We start from the raw sequence: 22432 nt of genomic DNA, 5'->3' as shown, positions 1-22432 counted from the left end.
GATTTTTCTGTTCTAGAGTATAGTTCAAGGAGAACATCATCCACAAAGCCCAAAACAGCTCACCCCAAACTATAGCTTGGAAAGTGAAATTATGTTCACTAGAGTAATTAAGAGTTGCTGATTCACACAGGGCTTCTGAAGTGATTATGGATTAGCAATGGATAACTTCTTGCCAGAGACAAAGTCTGATGTCAGACCTCAAGGAAGAAGATTCTGTTTTCAGCTGCCATGTAGGAATGACATCAAAAGGCAAAACTAGAAACCAGGAATGTCAGTGTGAGAGGTCAAAAGGGGGTGTCAGAAAATCCTTTGAGGTTCGGGCTTTGCCCAAAAACCCCTGAAGCCCCACTCATTTTTTGATATAGGGGTCTCCAACAGATTCTTCTAGGGACTGCAGCACTCAATGGAAAAAGCTTGTTCATCTTTAGTACTGAGAGAATAAATAGCTCAGATTTGCATGGAGAACAATTCACATTTGGGGCCTCTAAGTGGGATTGAAGATGGAGCCACGGATCTTGGTAGGTGCTGCAATATCTTTGGACCCCCCCCCCCCGCAAGCTCCATAGATTGTCCCGGAGAGGCAGGGAGAATGGGAAGTACTTACTCTTTGCTCTAGGAGGGCCCTGCGGATAGACACCCGCTGCTCCAGCTCCTTGATCTCACGTTCATGCTGGGCCTCAGTGTGGATCTTGATTTTGCTTTGATAAGCGTTCAGCAGCTCAAGCTCCTGCTGCAGCTGCATCCTTAGGACTTGGTATTCTGCCTCTTGAGTTTCATCCAAACGCAGCTAGGAAGAGAGGAGGAAGAAGAAGAAGAAGAAGAAGACATAAGGTCCTACAAAACCCACTTAGGATAGCCTGGCTCTTAAAGTGACAGACTGGCCTCAAACCAAAGGCAGGAATCTGTTAAATTGACTCCATTTAGTCTGCCTGCTTTGCAAAACTGTTGCTGGAGGGCTCTCTCTGCCTCAAGGGGATTATATAGCGAAAATTCCTGTTTGTGGTATGGCTCCCTGGTTGACAATGGCTAGAAATTCAACTCGCTGAGCATTCCCCATTTCAGCGAAGGACAATGGGTACCTCTGGGATTTCTGTCTATTCTGTTTAGAAAGCACCTCATACCTGCCCCAATAAAGGGCAGAGGTGGGTGGAAGAGTCTGTTTTAAGAACAGACATACTGTCAGGTTCATGTTGCTTACGGCGTCAGGAGGTCAAAGCTTATATTCATTAAGCAGTTATGGTAAAAGGAAGTCTATTAGCCCCAGAACTTTAAAACTAGTCACCCACCTCTTTGGAGTTCATTTGGGAGTGAAGAAGATGCTACAGAGAAAAACATGCTTCAGAGCCCTGTGAACAAGGGCCCCATTGCACACAATGGACATTGTGGCTTGACAGGCAGCCTCTTTCCAAGGAAGCCTTGGGGACTACAGTTTTGAGAGCAAGCAATTATGGCTCTCTAAAACGTGTTACCCTCAGCATCTTCTCTTCCATTTTTCTTTTGGGGGAAAAGCAAGACAATTAAACTGGTATTCAAATCAAAGCCATGTTTAAGGATAAATCAATCTCTTGGGCTTTATTCAAGGTAGATAAATTCCACCTCAAGTGGTCAGCCCATATCCCATGGGGATTGGTCATTTTATCTCAAACTTTTGCTGGCCAGAGCTGGAGGAAGAAGGTTGAGGATGGAAAGGAAAAACTGAAAAAAGAATTGGTTGGGGCCTAGGATTCAAAGCATGGTTGGTGAATGCTCTTCTCCGGGGATAGAGGAAGGCTGATTTCTCCCTCTCTCCCACCCAAGGGGAAGGCAGCGCAGGGTACCTACAGCCTGGGTGGAGAGCATTTCATTGATGCTGTGGTCGTACTGCTCGGCTAAGATGGCCAGCTTGCGGGTCTGTTCATCCTTCAGACGCTTGAGGATTCCCTTGTGTTCGCTCTTTGGGGTGGTCTCCAAGAGATGGTTGCGGAGGGCCTTGTATTGCCGTGTCTGGATCTTACAGGTGTCCTGAAACTGCTTTTTAATTTGCAGTTCTTTGGACTAGGGGAGCAAGAGGAGGAAGAGGAGAAAAAAAAGGGGGGGGACAAGAAAACAAAAACAGAACAATGCCAGTGACCAGAGGAGGAAGAGGAAGAATGGCAAATAAAGAACAAATGTGAAAGGAAGAGAAGGAGAGAGAGAGAGAGAGAAGAGAGAGAGAGAGAGAGGAAGAGAGAGAGAGAGAGACAGGAGCATGTATTAGACAAACAACTCCCACCAGTGGGGTTTTTGGTGGGAATAAACCAAATCTAGTTTTACTCAGTAGTTTTACCATTCTAATGTTCCCACTTAAATCAAAGTATGAAATAGCTACAGCCCAACCAAATAGCATTAATGGAGTGAAAATATACTTCCTGTTTTAGGTTGATGAAACATAACAACGTAACAGTTGATAGGAACCTTGGAGGTCTTCTAGTCCAACCCCACTCCCCCCAAGTAGGAAACCCTATACCATTTCAGACAAATGGTTGTCCAATCTCTTCTTTAAAACCTCAGGTTGGAGCACCCAACACCTGGTGGCAAGTCGTTCCACTGATTAATTATTCTAACTTTCAGGAAATTTCTTAGTTCTAGGTTGCTCCTCTCCTTGATTAGTTTCCATCCATTGCTTCTTCTCCTGCCTTCAGATGCTCTGGAGAATAGGTTGACTCCCTTTTCTTTGGGGAAGCCCCTTTGAAATGCTGCTATCGTATTAGCCCTAGTTCTTCTTTTCACTAGACTAGACCTACCCAATTAAATTAGAAATAACCAAAAATGGGATTTGCTCTGAAAGAAGGAACAATGCATTTGCTGACACCATCTATGAGGTAGCTTCAAGAAACAGGACTAGGAGGGCCTTCTTTCTGCCTAAGACCCCATGAAGGATAAATGGCACAAGGCTGCATGGAAAAAAATAATTGAACCAGTCGACGAAGAAGCTTCATATATTCCTTTATGAGAGGATGGCTGCCTGTGGAATAACTAGGGCAATGGGAATGGGGAGACCTGCTAGAAATTTCCTATAGGCCCTACAGGTAATCCTCTACTTACAACCATTTGTTTAATGACCATTCGAAGTTACAACGGCTTTGAAAAAAGTGACTTACAAGCAACCCTCACACTTATGACCCTCACAGCATTCCCACGATCAAAATTCAAGTGCTTGGAAAACCAGCATTTATGTACAATAGTGGCAACGTCCTGGGATAATGTGATTGCCATTTGTGACCTTCTCTGCGGGCTTCCGACAAGCAAAGTCCATAGGGGAAGCCGGATTCACTTAACGACCATACGATCCACTTAACAATTGCAGTGAAATGTTTTACAACCGTGGCTAAAAAAAAAACAGGTTGCAAAACCGGGTATGGCTTACTTATTAACTGCCTTGCTTAGCAGTGAAAATTCTGGCCCCAATTGTGGTTATAAGTCAAGGACTACCAGTATTATGAACTGAGGAGCAGCTGAAGGGTTCTAGCTAGTTCTCCCCGTTGATTATATTTCCTAGTTATCTGTGTTTGGCTGATGACCAGGCGACAGGCAAAGAAGCTTCGGCAGAGAAATTTACAAGGGGTCTGCTTGTTCAAGAGGCTGAAATCTTGGGCAAACATTCAGTAAATATTTGCTTGTTTGTTTCTTCCCGAGTTATCAGTGATCATTCCTGAATATAAAAGGCACAAATGAATGATATGCCAGATTCTGAACTATATCAGAAACTTTACATGTTGGAGTGTGTTAAACAGCTGTATGTTGGACGCCTGTGGCGATTCTGTCATCCGGATCACAGCTGACTCTAAAGTGCTTTTTCAAAAGGCAATTAGACTGTTTTTTTCCCTTGAGAAAGAATTATAACACGTTTCGTTTCTTGTCCAAGAAACTTCATCAATTCTGATGGTGGGGTGGGTGGGTGGGTATGGAAGGATAGTTTCTGACCAGATGGTGGGGGTGGAAGGACTGCATTTCTTTGCAGTCATCTAGTCGTTAATACTCTCCCAGAGAGCTCTTGGCCATTTGCGGGTTTGTCTTTGCCCTCAAGATCACCTGAATCAGAATGCAGTTGGTTGTGCATCCCCTACTTCCAGCCTACAGTGCAGTTCTTGCAGCACTTCCAAGAATATTCCACAGTTGCACCCTGATTCAGGTGACCTTGAGGGTAAAGATAAACCTCCAAGTGGCCTCAACAGCTCTCAGAGAGAGCACTAACAACCAGAGGACTGCAAAGAAATGCAATCCTTCCACATGCACCCCAACACACACACCACACAGTCAGAACCTTTCCTTCTGGGTCATGTTTGTATTGAAATGTAAAAACCTGGAACCACAGTGCTCGCCAAAAGAGATGTTTCTTTTTAAAAAATATATAAAAACAAAAGAAGAAATTGAATAATGAAATTATTATGTATGTTTAAATAATGTGGTGATTGGCATTAGAAGAAGGTATTGGAATGCTGAATAATTAAACAATGAAGGATCATAAACTATTATAAATATGTGTTATCAATATTAGAATTATATATACAAATGTGATGAATGTAAGGGATGTGATTAATGTTGTTATTTCTGCACCAAAATGTATGATGATTAGGTGCCACACTGTTTATGTATTGATGACTATAAGTAAAATAAATTAAAAAAACTTGATTAAAAAAAGAACCTTTCCTTCCATCCTGCCAACATTCAGTCTCAACTGTCCTTCCAACCCTCTCTCTCTCTCACACACACACAAACAAACCATCACCATCACAACATATGAAGTTTCTTGGGTGAGAATTGAAACATTTTGTTTTTATTCCTCAAGGAAAAAACAGTCTGTCTGCTGTTGGAAAAAGGACCTTTGAGACAACTGCATGTTGGGTTTTTCTAAAAAATACTAAAGTGAAAAAAAATAAGTGCACATTACCATAATCTGTATAAAAAAAATGACATCACTGCAGCTCCACATCATGGCCTAAATATAGATGGAAGGTGATATTCTCAACACCCATTCCCCAATAAGCTGGTGATGGCTCTTCATCCTCTATCCTGTTCTGCAACAAAAAATATTCTTCATTCTCATGTTCAGGATTGGAAAGTTTCCACAGGATACCTTTTGAGGACTTATCTCTGTTGGGGGTAACTTCCAATCCATCTGCACTCACTTTAAAAGGAATTTTAGGCCTTCTCTTCTAATCTAAAGCACTATTCAATTTCATTTCAAAATACATGGTGGAGAAATGGAAGGAAGGATGAGAGTAGGTTTCAGCATTAAGATGTCAAATGGAAACTGACATCCCATTTTGCCTAGCAAAACCCAAAATATTGTTTTTCAGGCATTGATAGAACAAACTCAGCCTATTTTTGAGAGACAAGAGTCTGCAAGAGTGATGAATATCTGTTGTTCGTCACTGTATAAAATGTTATACGGATGAAAACTTCATACATTTGTCAAAAATGGACCTGCAGTTACCAAGGACAAACATCATAAATTATTTTTAAATCTTGGAAAAGTTCATTTCTTTGGCAAGGATTTTTAGTGATTTATCGTTCTATCAGCCAGGCTAAAAAACAGTCACAGTACAGAATTTGAATACCCTACTAGTTTAAAATAATTCATGAAGAATGCTGACCCCAGTTTTCCCAATTTGGTGCATTCCAGTTATGTGGACTACAGTCCCATGATCCATGCTAAATTGGCCACATGGAAAACACAAAGGGAGAGAAGGCATTCTGAGCAAAAAATGATGCATCAGGGACTATCACAAAACATGATGCAAGGGATAGGGGTAGGGTTAATCCAAATTATATGCCCTCCTCCCCCTTTACAAGTTATGCTTCCAATTATGAGTTTTGGATATGCAGAAGTGAACTTTTGAGCTGCCAAGGAAATGCTATTCTCTTTTTATTTAAATTGAGTCTATTCACCCCAAAGCTCATATTGATGAGCAAAATGTTTATTTCCTTGCATCTCTGATGACATCCCTCATATCAAAACCCACTCAATTTTTTGTAATTTATGCTACACCTCTGTAATTTATGCTACAACTTTTCATGGCTACAATCTTTCATCATTCTTTGGACATCTAAAATGACCCCAAACCCCAAAGGGGGTGAAAAAATTGTCTATACATTTTCCACTTGTGTATGTTATTTTAATTTATTTCATTAGCACCTCATACACTTGCAAGGTCATAAAGAGAGAAATGAGGTACTAGGAATTAAGGTAACAGTGGAATGTGGAAGAACAAACCTCCACTTACAGCCTCCTAATAATTTTACTTATGGAAACCTAAAAGTACATTAATTGATGTTTTTGGCACAAAGTGCATGAAAATAGACATATAGCCCCATATTTAAGCTTAAGTGCCCTATTTTCTTAAAAATCAAATCACGTCAAACTCAAAATTCACAATACAGAGGTGGTAAATTGTGGTGCAGAATTTTTATTTTTTTTCCTTCAAAATTTCACATGCATCCACAATAGGGAAGGGAGAAATAAATAAACCACAGAAGAATGCCCCCCCGCCACATGAAATGGGAGAAATAAATTAAAAATTATTTAACATAGTTTTTTTTAAAATATGAAGATAGAGGAAAAAACATAGTTCAAACACACAAAAAATGGGAATACAAAATACATTATTAAAATGGACAAGATAGAATCTAGATTAATGAAAACAAGCTTGGCCAAAAAAAAAAAAAAAAAAAAGGTTAAGAGGAATGCTAAAAAAAATACACAAATCCATGGATGTTGCAAAACTGAAATAAATTAAAAAAATCACAGGTGAACCAAAAAAGGGAGAAATACAAGGTATGTGCTTTATGCAAACATGGGACCAAAAGCCAGAATCAATGAACATGGAATTATTTCTAATTTAGGATAATCTGAAACTTATTGATGGTAAATTGGGAGGAGGGAACTGGGCTAACTACAACAAGAATGGATAAAAAGAAACTGAAAAAAAAAATACATAGAAATGCAGAGACTGTTTTAAAAATATGCTACCAAAATAAACAGGAATGAAGACTCTTTCAAATTGATTTAAGTCTATAAAACATGGCATTGCCTACAGTTGATGAAGAACTCAGAAAGACAAAAATCTTAGCCACTGCAAAGCTGTTTTTTTTTAATTAACTGCTACTGAAACAAACAGGATTTATTCTCAAAGTTGGTGAATTCAGGACCACTCTGTTTGTTGTCAGTCACGTAAACATCCTGAGTGGATTAAAAATATTGATTCTGTGATGATGTATGTTTATACAGAATCAATTGGACTTTTGGTTTTATTCCCTACCAAATAAATAAAAACTTTAAAAGCTAGTTAATCAACAAAGAAATTAATGCAAACTGATTTGGAATTTTATACAGCAGCTTCCCCTTATTCTTTGGCAAAGTCATCCCAATGCAGTGGATTTCAGTATGTCACAATTAAAATGGATCAAGATACTGGAGTTAAAAAGTGGGGCAGGCTGTAATAGAGTTTGGTGCTTACCGGCTCAAAGTTAAAAAAGGAAAAACGGAGTCATACAGGGAAGCAGCATAATCATTTGGGTTTTCCAGAACTCTCTAACCTGGCTATTGATTAAATGAAAAGAATAGGCCTCTCCTCTCAGTGTCATTTAAGGAGCAAGCTACAGGTAACTGGGGATAAGCATATCATTCTAGCCAGTGAGACATGTGTTAACACCTTTACCCTAAAGCTTAGGAAATGGTTCCTAGAAATGATGTGGCAGCAGAGTTTAAAAGAAGTGAAGTGGGGGGTAGAGGGCCTTTGTGATGTTATGAGACAGTTCCCATAAATGTAGCATGCCATTCCTTGGCGGATAAGTCATAGCTGGTCCTTGGGAAAGATAAGAAAAATGGAGCATCACAGTTCTGAAATCCATCCTTGTACTTTAGAGATGGGGTTGGGTTTCCAGTTGTGTAAAAGAAATGAAAAGGCTGCTCTCCTACCTATAAGGCCTCAAACCACACCGGGGGAAGCATTAAAAGGCAAAACAACTTTTGGTTTTTAAAGAGGTTGTCTATGCCCTGGCTGCAGGAGACATTCATACAGAAACATAAAATTTCATATTTGGTAGTTTTTCTTTTCTTTGACCAAAATGCAACTGCCTACACTAAAGCCAACCACCTCAATGCCAAGCCATTCATTTCAAATGCCAGCATGTGGTTTTTCATTTAAAAGAAGAAGAAAAAGCTACTGGGTGGCCCATTATTGTTTTAAGTGGAAAAAATCTACAGCAATAAGCTGTCATTTTATGAATTTCTCCCATTTTCAGTCAAATTGTATTGTCTAAAAATTCTATTACAACCCCTTTCCTCCCTCCACAAAAAATATATATAAAACTCACCAACCTACCCACAAACAAATACAAATATGTACATTCAAGTTCAAACTTTTAAAAAGGGGGATTGTTACAAATATGGTAAAAATGATAAATATATGTATGTGTGTGTAAACATGCACACACACACACACCAATGGTGGAAGTATATACGAACGGCGAAAGAATCACTTAAACTAAGCAAACACTCAGGAGCTGAAGGACTTGGTTTTTCAAAACGTATTTAATTTCTCAAGTCTTCATATCATTATAAAGGGGGTTCGTTCTCTGTGGCAGACGAAGAACTAGTGTATTTTAGCAGGAACTCAAAGCTTTTCAGAAGGTAAAAATGGCTTGACATGAAGACACATTAAAATCTCCTCACTGCACAAGAGATGCTGAAGATGGAAAAAGCAGTCATTACTGCATCTTTTAAATAGAAGTTACCAGAAAGAATTTGTAAAGAATGGGACATTATTTATTTTATTGGCAAACCTGGAGCTGTCTTATCTCGGATGATGGAAATAGGAAATATTTGGCCCTCCCAAATAGCAGACACAAAAGGGTCTCAGGTGATTCTTTCCTCGTTGACACAATGAACACAAGACAAAACCTCCCGTCCACACCCAATATGTAAATAATCAGAGCTCATACAAACATTTGGTTCTCCACTCTGATCATATTAAAGCTTCTTTTACCAAACACATCCTGCCCAGAACCTCCTGGTAAGAAAACAGCAAAACATCAACAAACCTTGGAGGGAGGGAAAAAAATGACTTTGAGAGTAAATACTGGAAAAGTACTTCGGTCTGATTCCCCAGAACTCCAGAAGCTGGCCCACTGCACAGAATATTGCCATGTGAGAGGCAGGCAGTTCAACTGGAATGGCTTGTTTCACAATGATAGGCAAGGAATAGAAACCCAAGATACTGGAGGGCTGTTATCTCCAGGGCTTCCTGACAGGTGGGGACACACGCAGGCGACCACTGCTTCTATTCAACTGTCTCAATGGCCCACTGGAATGGTTTCTGGGCCTTGCCACACGTGCCACCAAGCAGGGGATACGGCTGGGCCTTTCCTCCCTCAGAACATATAAGCCTTTGAGACAATGGAGCACAGAAGGGGGCAGCTGAGCGCAGATCACCTTGGTGAGGATCCTGTTGAGGGTACGGATTGGTTTGGCAAGGAGAGCGAGGATCCGGTGGTGCCAGGGGAGGGGCGGCTGCCGATGGCGGGATAATACCGGGATACGGCTCCGGAAGCTGCCTTTGTTTGTTTTGGGGAAGAGGCGGAAGAGCCCCTGTTCGCTAACCAGCCCCAGGCGCTGCAAGATCCGGAAAACCGGGCGTGGGAAATGCAGAAGAGCCAAGAGCAGAAACCGACGGGCATGGCGGGGAAATCCCTTTAGGCTGTGCCTTGCCAGGGCCCCCAGGAGATAAAGGGGCAGGAAAACCCAGGGAGAAGCTAAGAGGCAAGAGGCCAAAAGAATGACCGGGACATACAGGCGCCCCCTGTTGGCACTCAACCCCACCACCCCTACTGTCCCCCCCACCTTGATAAGAAGAAGGAAGGAGGAGCCGGAGAGAAGAAAGACAGAGTGCAACAGGGTGTACGTAACCGCCAGGCCCACTAGGAATCCTTCAAGGGCCAGGAGGACATCTTGAAAACTCCCCCCCTGGGCCCAGAGAGCAGCGAGCAAAAGCAGCAGGGTGGGGGCACAAGGGTACGCAGAGACCAACAAGGCCAAAGCCACACAGAGAACATGAGGCAAAACGGTTGCCACTGGAGAGGTGGCCGGCTGGGATTTGCCAGCCCCCTGTTGACTGTAGGGATCGTCGCTGGCTGGGCAGCCATCGCCTGAACCTCTCAAGGACCCCTCCTCTAGAATAGTGGGGAGAGACTGAGCGTACAAATCCTCTTGGTCTAGAAATGGTTCTAGCTCTTCGTCGGCTTCTTGGCCATCAGGCTCCGGGACGCCTGGTCGCCCCCAGATCGGCAGCAGAGCCTCAGAGGCATCTCTGCAGAGATCCAGCTCTCCAAGAAACTTCTGGCTCAGACCTACATCGGTAACTCCCTTGCCATACAGTTCTTGCTGTTTTAGGCTAGCCATAGAATAGTCTAAAATCCACCTTTTGCTGCTTGAACCTAAGACATCGTGACCCTCCCCATCGAGCCCCAGACACTCCTGTCTTTCCTCCAAATTTTCTGCTTCCTGCCCATCTGGAATGACATCTGCCATGCAGGGCCAATCAGGCTTCACCTCTCCACAATCTCTCATTTTTGACATCAAAGACTCTACGCCCTGATCCAAGCCTAGAATGCCCTTTTGTGACCACTCTTGGACAGGAGGCCCCACATGCACTGCGTCCAGCCGTGGAGTTTCCTCCTCTTGACTGCATTCCTGGACCATCTGTTCATGACCGTCTAGCTCAGACTTTGAAATGTCCTTTGTATGTGTGTACATCTCTAAAAGGTCTGGGTATTCTATCTCCACATTCCCTATCTCAGCTTCAACCTGAGTTGACTCCAAAACCTCTCCAACATGTGTGCCATCACCTCTATCATCACAAACACAATCTGACTCCAGGACATCCAACTGACACCCTTTTGGATCTAGATACTCAGTGTGCGCGTCTGCCAGAGGCTCCTGATCCCCCGCCACACTGTCCCAAGGACCATGCCCACCCAAAAGGTCCTGTCCAGAGTCTAGACTTCCAGCCTCATATCTGTCCATTTCCGTCACCCCTGAGTGCCCCTGCCCTGACTCCAGAACTCCCACAACCTGCCCTTCCGGGCACAACTGGCAGCAAGGTGGTGTGTAGGTAGCACCTACTTTGAGGCTTTTAGGCTGCTGCCGGACCTCCATGGCATGCTTCTGGCGCAGTTCCTGTTCACGGCGCTTATTGTATTCCAGCTGATTTGACAGCTCAGTTTGGTGTTGCAGACGGGTAAGCTCTGTGCGGGTACGCTGGACAGTATGAAGGTGGCGAAATTCCAGCTCCTGGGTAGACTCATGCTGGCGCAGCAACATGGCGCACTCCAGATCCTTCTGTGTTTGTTTCTTGTTCAGTTCCTGGGGGTCAGGGGTGGGGAAGAGAGCAGAGTTAGAATGTCCGGATCCATAGAGTGTTATCTATGGTTCCAATATATATGAAATATTCAGCACTTTTCTTTCTTTTGTCCAATGAGAACCCTCTTCTCTAATGGCCAAACAGCAACTTTTTTAGCAATAGCAACAGCACTTAGACTTATATACTGCTTCATAGTGCTTTACAGCCCTCTCTAAGCGGTTTACAGAGTCAGCCTCTTGCCCCCAACTATCTGGGTCCTCATTTTACCTACCTCGGAAGGTTGGAAGGCTGAGTCAACCTTGAGCCTGGTGGGATCTGATCTGACAAATTGCAGAGTCAGCAGAAGTAGCCTGCAGTACTGCACTCTAACCACTGCGCCATTGCAGCTCATATTAGGGACCCCTTTTTCATTGCCCTTTGACTTAGTATCCTATTTGTGTAAGTGAACAATATGAGAGTTGATACCATATCAACCACGATACACTTCTGGACGATCTAGGGTTTGGGAGTGGTTTTCCTTTCTCTGTAGTTGGGTTTAGTTGGTAGGTAGGGAGATCAGGCCTGGGACTTTTGCACACAGGGTGGATTAGATTTCAATGCGCCTCAATGTGCCCCACACGTATTTCTATGTGGTGTCTAAACAGGACTGCATCAATTTGGGGTCAGATATCATGATTATGATCTCCAACTGTATGCCTTGATTTTGGGCTGATCAGGTGATTATCACAAAGTCTTGTTCCAGTCCTTGAGGTTGTGTGGATCTGGATGGGTAGAAACACCCAACCCTGAGAAGACAGAGTGGTTTTGAGTATGTGGACTATCCAGATCTGGAGATATTCCATCTTTAGTCTTGAAAGGGTTAATACTTCCCCTTTCAGGACTGTGGCCCAATTTGAGGATCTTCATGGGCTCACAACTCCTGCTCAAACAACGGGTGGCATTTGCGGCCAGGGATATTCTTGCTTAGAAAGAAGCCAATAGGCTTCCAGGTGCAATTCAAGGAGTTGCTTATCTCTCTTTCTAAAACTCTCATTTCTATAACCTTTAACTGGGCAAAATGGTGCTTTAGGAAACAATTTTTGAACCAAGGTTCCTCAAATGGATTAATTTACCTAACGTGTCTAAAATCCGGGACCCATAACTCCCATGGAATTGAAATTTGGCAAACTGTATAAAACATTTTATGACATCAAAATCATAAAGTGGTTTATGACATAATACATAATGTCATAAAGTATTTCCTCTGCTGATGTCTAATTGTGCTATACAGTTCAACATGGGCAATTTTTCCAATGAAGACACTGCACGAGACCTTCTGTCACTCAGGAATCTGGTAAGGAAACATCTTTGAAAGGATGACCCATCGGTTGTCTAGTTACCTATAATGCCATCCATGGCATGGTGGATTGTCTGCTCATCCCATGACTGGCAGAGTCAACATGTTCTGGTTCCCACTTATTTAGACAATAGCAATAGCACTTAGACTTATATACCACTTTATAGTGCTTTACAGCCTTCTCAAAGCTTACAGAGTCAGCATATTGCCCCCAACAATCTGGGTCCTCATGTTATCTGATGGGACCAAATAACAAAAATGTGGACTTTCCTTGCCGTGGAGCCTCCATCTTCTAAAGTAATTCCCCCAGGATTCATATGGCCTCCAACCTGGCATAATTTAAACAACCTTTTAAAAATCTGGCTTTTCTCCAGGCCTTGGACTAAAGTCGATGGTTGACTCCTCCTAATTAGTTTGCTAGAGGCTGTGCTATTTTTCCTCTGAGCGGTTTATATATTGGTTTTGTATTGTAATATTTTAAATGGTTTAATATTATACCCTGTCGAATGTTGCTAGGGAATTGGGTGGCCTAACTTCATTTAATTAGTGGACATTTAATTAATTAATAAGTCACAAAAAGCTTGCAAAGGCAGGCATTCAAGTAACCACTCATTATGGCAACTCTTTCCAAAGAGATACGAGTGGGGGAAAAAGGGGCACACAATTTAGCCTGCCCAACACACCCACCCCTCAGAGTACATCTCCTGCTGTTTTGCTTTTCAAGCACAGATTCCCCCCCCTTCCTGCTCCCATCAGGCACCAATTACTGCTCCCCACCTCCCGCAGTAAGTCTTGGTCCAAGTTATGGCGTGCCAGCAGCATCTTGCGTTTGTACTGGCGGCATTGCAGCTCAAAGTACTGCCGCTGGCGCCGCAAAAGGTTAGCCTCTTCCTCGGCCTGATAATGTTGCATGTTTTCTTTTTGTCTCAGCAACCATTCCTGCTTTTCCCGCTTGGGTGTGCTCTGATTCTCCTGCAGCTCCTGCAAAAGGAATAACACAAAAAAGTGAACACTCCTTTGTTGACACATTGGCCTAAGCTTTGGCTGTTGATAGGCAGCATGTTGACAAACTGCAATGACCGAGTTCATCTGACACGCTAACCCGCAACTCAGTATACCACTGAATTATGGTTAACGTGGTGTGCAAATTTAGATGTGGGGAAGTACAGCCATTGCCCCTCCAACATTTGTGTACAAGAGTGGAAAAGACTGTGGATAGATTCCTCCAAATGTGGTCAGCCCACGGGTTTTGGAATACAGATCTCATGATCTCTAGCTCGCCTACCAAGACATATATTAAGGAAACCTATCTTGGCAACAGTTCACAGCTGGAGATTAACAGGTGCAGAATTCCAAAAGAATACATATAAATTATACCTGCAGGCAAATATTCATTTCCTTTTTAATATACCTTTTCATTTTTATCCCAGAACAACAACAAACACAGGGGACATAAAACCCTGACTTCCAACAATGTCTCTCCATGTTTGCCACAGTATATGATATTTCTATCTTTCTCTTCAAAGATACAGGCTGCGTATCATTATAGGAACTGTCAGCATGACAGCATAAATCTCACTTGGTTATTTCTGGCCTTTTAGGGCATACTATTTTCCACATATTCCTAAAAACCAGTTAAATATTTTATCTTCCCCTAAAGAAGGCATTTGCAGCATTTTACATGAAATAAAACAAATCAAAATAAGAAGAGGACAATTTGTGGCAGGAATTGCTAAAAGTTGGGTGACATGTAAATCTAACTCATTATTTTTCATCCTCATCATCACCATTGCTCTGAAAGGCTCCCTAGTCACAAGCAGAGGCAGGGTGGCAAAAGGAACTTTGAAAAGTCAGTTGCCAAACCAGTGTGGGATAATGAACTTTCGCTTTCCTGCTGCTACGTTTCACTACCCTTCAAATCAGGATACCTCTTTCAGCTGCTCCTTCCGTAACTTATACTGGCGCTTCTGTGATTCAAGTAAGTTGCCCAACTCCTTCTTCTGTTGACCCAAGATATGTTGCTGAAATTTCTTCTCTTCGGCCAGGGCAGCTTTTGCCTGCAGTCAGGGTCACCAATGATGGGAGTGGAACAGAAAGATAGCTTAGCCATGCCTCGGCTTGCATACGTGCTGGCAATTTTGTACATAGTCAGAACATCATCCAAGAGGGTGGGGAAACTAGACATTACTGCAGATGGGATGTGACTAATAACTTTAAACCATCCTTTACAGCAGAGGTCCCCAAACCCCGGCCCTTTAGGAAGCAAGCCACTGAAGTGGGGAGGGGGGAGGGTGCGAGTCTGCAAAGCTTCATTTGTGCTCGTGCAGGATTTAGGTTGCACGTGCAAAACCATTTTCCCGCCCACCCCCGAAACTGCCAAAGCCTTTGCCACCAGTTCGTGGAACCAAAAAGGTTAGGGACCCCTGCTTTAGAGAGAAATGGGACTCCTAGTATGGGAAAGTGTACCATTTGATCTCTGGGAAGAAATGGCAAACCACCGTGGGATGAAGAGCCAGGGAGCAGATTGTCTCTTCGTCTGGACAAGGAGGAAACTTGAGATTGCCCACACCTATACCAACAGTTTGCTCCTCAGGAGGAGGCCGCAACCTCTGGTAGATTTAGAGCTCTGTGAGATGAGTTATCTTGCTCAATCCACAGTTGGGGCTTTTAAGAACAGTGGGTTTGCATATTTCTTTTTCTAATCACTTTTGGAAACTGCTTGTTGACTGCTGGTCAGATATTAAGAACCTTTGGATTGAGACGTTTTACAGCACTGGATGAATTTCCTTCCATCTTTAGTGAAAAAAGTTCTTAAATACAAGTTTAAGTACTTAAAAAAATTCTTTTAGAATAAACAGCAAAAGGTGATTAAAACGTTGACTTTGGAAAGTTGCAAGTCAATGAGGGGCCAAGACAAGATTTTTTTTTTTTTTTAAAGGGAATTAATTGAAAGAATCCTTCCCATGAGAAAATTATTTTGTTTTGAATTCTCCAAAAGAAATCACGAAGGCTCAACATTAGAGGGAATCAAAAGGAGCCAAAGATTACAATTAAAGAGGATCACTTAAATTTGAATTATTAATATAGGATGAAGCAAAATATTTTAACATGGGATGCACTGAAAGACTACCTTGAACAATGTCAATTTTACAAGCGTCTGTCTCTAACTACACTGTTTCAAGGATATTAGGAAAGAGGAACAAGTTTTACTTGATAAGATTGAGGGAGCTGAAAGCGGATTTAAAAATGGCAGCTACAAGAATGTTATGGAAAAAAGATATACTGGATATACAAAAGAAACTGGCTGATATCTTAATAATTAAAAAGGATAATATATTAAGAGAAAAATTTTCCTATACTCAATTTACAGAAGAGAGCTTTGAAGAATTTTACAGAGGGGACAAAGAAAATATGAAAAGAAGCTCTAGGTCCTGGGACATTATTTGAATGGATCAAGATTGTTAAAAGCAAAGGGAAGGAATATCAAGTTGGTTTATTTGTCCAAGGTTAAAATAGATACGCTGTTATCTCCAGAAACCTTACAGTGAACTTTTGCTGATTAGGATTGAAACGACAAGAGATGGGAGGAAGCAGGAAGAAGAATTCATGGGCTGTATTTTAAGAGAAGGTAATAAGTTGTTAAAATTGCTTATACGTTTGATGAAGAAGTCATTTCTTTATAGCTCTTTTTTTCTTTATTCTTATTTTTGTATCTTTTCTATTTTTATTTTTTCCCCTTTTCTGCACATACTATTTTTTCTTTGTATTCTTTTATTTTTTAAATTGTATTAGTTTTTAATCTCTGTAATTGTAATTGTTAATAAAAATATTATACAATAATTATACAATTTGTACAAGGCATAACATTTCTCGACAAGCGAAATAACTGATTGTAAACACCCTTGCCTAAATTATTCAATTCTTTGGGGGAGGATGTTTTAATTTTAAAGAATAGATCAGATCCAGGAACATAGGGGCCTGTTATGACCAAACCTATTTCTGTTTAGGATAATTGATCTCCTTGCTTGCGTGGCCAGAAGGATTGGGAACAATCAGAACAGTGTGAGTTAATCAGAGAGGCTCTTCCCAAGCAAACCTGCAATACTTTATTTAATCTCACAAGAGTTGTGTATGAATGTGCATGGGAAGGAATAATCAAAAGGAAATAGGGGAAATAATTACTTCAATTTGGAGATAGTTTTTCACCAAGGATTAAAAAACATGCCACCTAAACAGTTCACAGTACTTTGGTGACATGCCTGAAGGTGGTGATCAGCTCATTTAAGAATGGGTGATAAAAATACTGGTCTCATGAAATTACCATTAATTTGCATGATTTCAATCTTCTCTCATGAGACTTTGCAATTTTTTCAGGCAAGAATGCTGAAATGACTCAAAAATTTGGGATCAGTATTAGCAATTTGGACAATTTTTCCTTCCTTCCTTCCTTCTTCCTTCCCTTCCCTCCTTCTGTTTGAAATAAGCTGTTTTAGTCCCTGTTATACTAAAGGGATTTAATTTTTGCCTTTCACTGTAATAAATCCCACTGCAACTTGTGCTGGAGGCTAAAGTTTCCCACCTTCCTAATCTCATAGGAATTCATTTGTAGTTTCTACCCCTTTGGCCAAGTGATCTTCCATCTCCCTATCCAAGTCACCTGTTCTCACCTCTTTCTCAAAAATAGCCTGATGCTTCTTGGCCAGTTTTTCAGCCTCAGCCGAGAAGTTGTTGCGGTGGGCCTCAAGCTCTTTGTCGAGACGTAGCTGGTGCTCGTCCAGTTCAGCCCGCAGTTTGTTCTCCAGAGCCAGCAGCTGTTTCTGATGTTGACGCCGCATCCGTTTGTAGCCACTCATCTGATCCCGTAGTGCCGAGTCTTGCTCATGCTCCTGGATTTGGCGAGTCACCTGAAAGGAAGGAACGGAAGAGAGGAAGAAGAGAGAAACAGGAAAAAATTAATCCAAATTTAATTTAATCCAAAAGTATGATGGGGAGACAATACCATTCATGGGTTTATTACTCAGCTAATCCTGCCGTGGGGTAACAGGAACAATATACTGAAGTGTTGTGCACATTCAGACCTGAAGCAGGCAAGGATCTGGTATGAGCATCTTCTCACTCTCTCTCTCTTGGCTGATCCTCGTACCGGATCGTATCTTTTCCTGGATTTGCACGCGGCCTGAAGAGGCTCAGGAAAAATTACCTTCCAGTCAAGGAGAGGTTAAGGTGATGGGAGACAGGGCAGCAGTGGGCAGTTTCCTACTACCACTTGCACTGTGCCAGCCAAAGAAAAGCCACAGCCTCCAAAGAGTAGAAAAAGAGTGCTCACGCTGGATCCTATGTATGTACCCTCGTGCACTTTGGATCCAACTATAGCACGCCTCTAGTACACAGAACCTCCCTTGATGGTAAAGAAACTTTTCTAAATTAAATAACTGAAATAATCAAGTATTTAATAATTCAATTTTTTTAATTGTATGAGATTTAATGAAGCAGCTGTCTTAAGAAACAGAAGCATTCACATTTTAAATAAATATTGCTAACCTCTCTCAGAAAATTGTTGAAAAAAATGTTCTCAATAGGCATAGGTATAGGTTTCTGCCACTTATCCATAGTTCTGGACTTACCAAAGGAAACTTTCAACTGTTTTGCTTGATCAACTCCTAAATAATGTTAAAAATAGTAATACGTCCAAAGCCTTCTTGTTCACCATGAATACACCTTTTAAAAAAAATAGGCAGAACACAACTGCATTTCAGTTAATTCAGATTTCTTTCTGTCTTAATTTTGTCTGCTTCTTGCTTAACAACTGCACTGCAGCAAATTCCTACAAAGGGCTCCAGATGCCACAAACATTGAAACTTCACTGACTAATACATTAAGAGAAAGGAAGAAGAAGGTTTAGTAGGCAGTACCCCCAGCAATTTATGAAACCACCGGCAAAGGAAGGAGGTTAGCAAAACAAAATGAAAGAACTGAATCCAACTGAAATCAAGTTTGGCATAAGGATGAAGGTGCTGGACCAGAAACCAGGAAACTGAGTTCTAATCCTCCTTTTAGGCATGAAAAGCAGCTAGTGACTTTGGCCATACACTTGATCAGCCAACCCATCTCACGGGGTGGTTGTTGAGGAAAAAATAGAAGGCGAGACCATTCTATGCATTGCTTTTGAGTTGTACAAAATACGAAGGCAGGATTATCAATCTTCTAATAATGCAATAAAGTATAAGCAACTTTCTCCCCTCACCAGAGAAGCCGTACGAATGGTGGCAAAGTGATCTCGATTACGGCAGTAGGCACGACGTCGGGCAGCTGACGATGAGCTCTGGGGCTCCATTTCTGGCTGGTAGGGATCATCATACAGATTGTCATGGCCCTGAAAAGCATTAACATGCACATAAGAAGCGATGCCTCAGCTTCTAACATTGCAACTTTTCCTTTAAAAGGCACAAACAAGAGTGTAGAGTCGGCAGATCAAACAGCACTTCTATGAATAATTTAGACTAGCCAGTTTTAGGAAGTGGAAGTGTGGAGATATAGTGGAGCAGGACCACAAGCTGTTATAGAGAGTACTATAGAAGGAATTCCAAGATTTTCAGAAGTTTAAAGCAATATAGTCCCTAAGGCCATCTTCCAAACTTGACGCCATCCAGATGTGTTGTGGCAGTAATTCCTAGAATTCTAAGCAACTGGAAAGTGTATCAGATGAACATCTGTGCCATGTTGAGAAAACCTAGATTGAGGCTTCAACTTCAGTCATGTTTCCATTCTTAAGCACAAAGCAAGATCACATGAACAGACCACATTAAACATGAACAGACTAGGCATTTGTAATCTAGTTGGGTTTCCTCCAACTGCTGTTTCCAAAGCATGTAGAAACTTGGCTGCAACCCCAAGAAATGTAGAAAGCTAGGGAAAACCAGTGTAGAAAAGAACTGATTCCCCCCCTACAAAACAAAGGGGGGTGGGTGGGAAAGTTTATCCACCCATGTCTAAGGAAGTAGGATGCAATGTTCCACAGAAATCCAGTTCTGTGATCATCAGCATGCTTCTCTCTCTCCTTTCTCATCCCCACTCTGGACTTCCATTTTCTCTACCAAGTCTGGTTTTTTTTGTTTCATTATAAAGAGGTAAAGGATACTCCACATTCAAAACTGAGCTTTCCCCTTATTATCTGAAGATTCCCATATCCTTATGGCCGATCTGCAGGAAGGCTTACGTTTTCTATCGCTTACGTTTTCTATCACATGCTAGAAAATATTCCACAATGTTTCCCAACCTTCGCTTTATTCTGAAATTGACATTTGACTGCTCTTGCAGAAGGACACTGAGTTCTATACCGGCAGACGGTGGATGACAGAGCTATTCGAGGTGACGGTGTGCTCGCCTTCCTGCATCATGGCCATCTCAGCCCCATCATCATCATCTGAGGCATCGGCCAGGCTGTTAACGCTGCTGCTCTGACTGCTGGCACTAATGGACATACTGGGTACCGAGTGGCTGCTCTCCATGCTATTGATGGTTCCTGTCCGGTGAAGAAACTGCTCTACTTCCTGAAACAGCAAAGAAGGATTAAATGAGAAAGGTGTTACTACACTGTTACTCTCGTGGTGGTGAGAGAATTATGTGAGCTGAGGTCCAAGAAAGTCGGGGAGAACTGTATCAGAGAAAGTAGGAAAACAACCACAAACCTCTTCCTCTTCTGGTGCCTCTGCATTTGGACCATTCTGAGCCTCCTGGAAGAGGATTTTCTTCATCTTGCGGTACTGCAGATTGTCAAGCTCCCTCACTGCATCCTTGGTCCTCTGAATCAGGTCCATGATAACCGTCTGGGGTCGCTCCCGCAACAGAAAGCGATGCTGTGGAGTCACAGGAAGAACTAGCATGAAACCAAGGAAGTAGGTCTGCAAAAGGTCTCCAAAGTTACCCACTGATCTCTTAGAATTTGCGATCTGACCAATCCTTTTTCACTATTAAGTACATTCACAGAGTTGGATAACAACCACTGAGCTTTCTTAGGATCTAATAACTATATTCCTTTAACAATGCATAATTACTCTTAATTTAACTCGAGTAAAACTAGATTTAACATGTAATGGTTACTCCAGTCCACTTAGGAACAGAAAGTGAGAGAAACTCAAATACACTGGAAGAAAGAATAATTCATTGCTTAATAAGGAAAAACATCAACCAAAATCAATGCTAGGTATATACTTTCAACACACAATTCTACAATTCTATGAATCCAATGTGAAGATTCAGTATTTTTCATAGGTATGTGTGGAATAAATGATGAAGAGTGGTATTTATTAGGATGTAAGAAACATCTGTACCAACATTTTTCATGTATTACCAGTTCCCGATGCTAGCTTTTCCCTTAATACATTCTTCTGATTTAAATATTTAGTGTTCTTATCTTTGCTTTAACTTCTTTTCGTCCCAGATGGGATTAAATGAATACAACTTTCACAGCTACAGGCATGGTGCGCTGGGGATGCGAAAAAAAGAAGAATCGGGAGTGAAAACGGGTGGAAGATACCTTAAGCAGCACATCAGAGGTTGGACGGTCCTGGGGGATCTTCTGCAGGCATGAATCCACAAAATTTCGGAAATATTCAGACCTGAAGAAAACAGGGAAGAGAGGCAGGGATTCATTTGAATCTACAAACCTATCTTTCTCTTTTTGCAAGCTTACAGCCATTTCTGGAGTTTTCCTTACCAGTGACTAGATTGCAGCAGTGGTGAATCATTCTGGGCGATGTGGTATAAGGCACTCATAGCATTCATGTTAAAGAGGGGTGGTTTGCGTTCCGCTGAAGATACAAGGACAGTAATGTTAGCACCAGTGTTTGTGTTTTTGCACATCATTCAATTAACTCCAACCTTATAAGGCAAGTAGCTCATTCCATACCAAGTTCAATGCAAGTGATGCCAAGTGACCAGACATCCACCTTGCCATCATACTGCCCCTCATCCATGGCTAGAATCACCTCAGGAGCCATCCTAAAAAGAGAGCGCAAGATTAAGCAATCATACCTTGTAACTTAGCAATGGCTCACATTGTTACATAGAGACTGACCCTGGACATAGACCACAAAATACAGCCAAACTGTCAATGTTGCTAGTAATCAAAGGTGGGAAATCATTAAACACATGAATGTGTATTATTAATATATATTTAATATATTTCATTTTCTTAGGCCCATTACTTCTTGAAATGAGGCTACAAAGCATGCGCCTCAAAATTCACATATGGTGCCCCCCCAAAACTGGAACATTCCTGAATTACACCCTCTAATCTTTGACTTATAAAAGGAGACTTCATAATTTTTTTTTTTTTTGGAATCAACTGCTGTTAAAATTACACTGAGACTCTTTGCAAACCCAGGAAACCCACATTTCTAACGATCAAATTTCTTCTTGTTCAAAGAACTAGAGAGTGTCAAATGCATATCTACTCCCTCACTGTCTCTCCAGCCAACCTTCACTCTTCCTAATTACACAAAAATCTCATTCTGCCAGCTTACCAGTACGGAGTGCCAACAAAGGAGTTAGCAGGAGCAATGATAGAAGCTGAGCCAAAGTCCCCCAGCTTCACTTGTCCTGGTTCAGTCAGAAGGATATTCCCAGCTTTCACGTCCCTGAAAAGACAGGCACAGTGATTAAACATTGAACAGAGAAATGGAGAACACAGTGGACGAATATGGGCAGCCAAGAT

General features: G+C 41.8%; 1 protein-coding gene across 7 annotated transcripts in view; it reads right to left on the bottom strand.

Annotated features, from left to right (window-relative positions):
- TAOK2 (TAO kinase 2) overlaps positions 1-22432 on the bottom strand; it is a 40769-nt gene that overhangs the window by 3483 nt on the left and 14854 nt on the right. For 5 of the 7 annotated variants that reach the window (XM_026682209.2, XM_087944975.1, XM_087944977.1 and 2 more), the window contains 11 exons: positions 22242-22355; positions 21626-21717; positions 21434-21527; positions 21254-21335; positions 20406-20573; positions 20055-20267; positions 18962-19090; positions 17385-17621; positions 14646-14774; positions 13495-13698; positions 6413-11383 (listed from right to left, as the gene is read on the bottom strand). In XM_026682209.2, the coding sequence (XP_026537994.1) occupies positions 9251-11383; positions 13495-13698; positions 14646-14774; positions 17385-17621; positions 18962-19090; positions 20055-20267; positions 20406-20573; positions 21254-21335; positions 21434-21527; positions 21626-21717; positions 22242-22355 (3595 nt within the window). In that variant the 3' untranslated portion in view covers positions 6413-9250. Of the gene's footprint in view, positions 1-604; positions 788-1821; positions 2035-6412; positions 11384-13494; positions 13699-14645; positions 14775-17384; positions 17622-18961; positions 19091-20054; positions 20268-20405; positions 20574-21253; positions 21336-21433; positions 21528-21625; positions 21718-22241; positions 22356-22432 lie in introns of those variants that run through there. The other 2 variants (XM_026682215.2, XM_087944979.1) reach the window with 1 other exon arrangement.

This window comes from Notechis scutatus, chromosome Z (assembly GCF_049901735.1).
Source record: "Notechis scutatus isolate UNSWTSFEM ecotype Mainland chromosome Z, rNotScu1.2, whole genome shotgun sequence".
Taxonomy (NCBI): domain Eukaryota; kingdom Metazoa; phylum Chordata; class Lepidosauria; order Squamata; family Elapidae; genus Notechis; species Notechis scutatus.
Note: the sequence above shows the minus strand (reverse complement) of the source record. Positions and strands in the feature narration are given on the sequence as shown.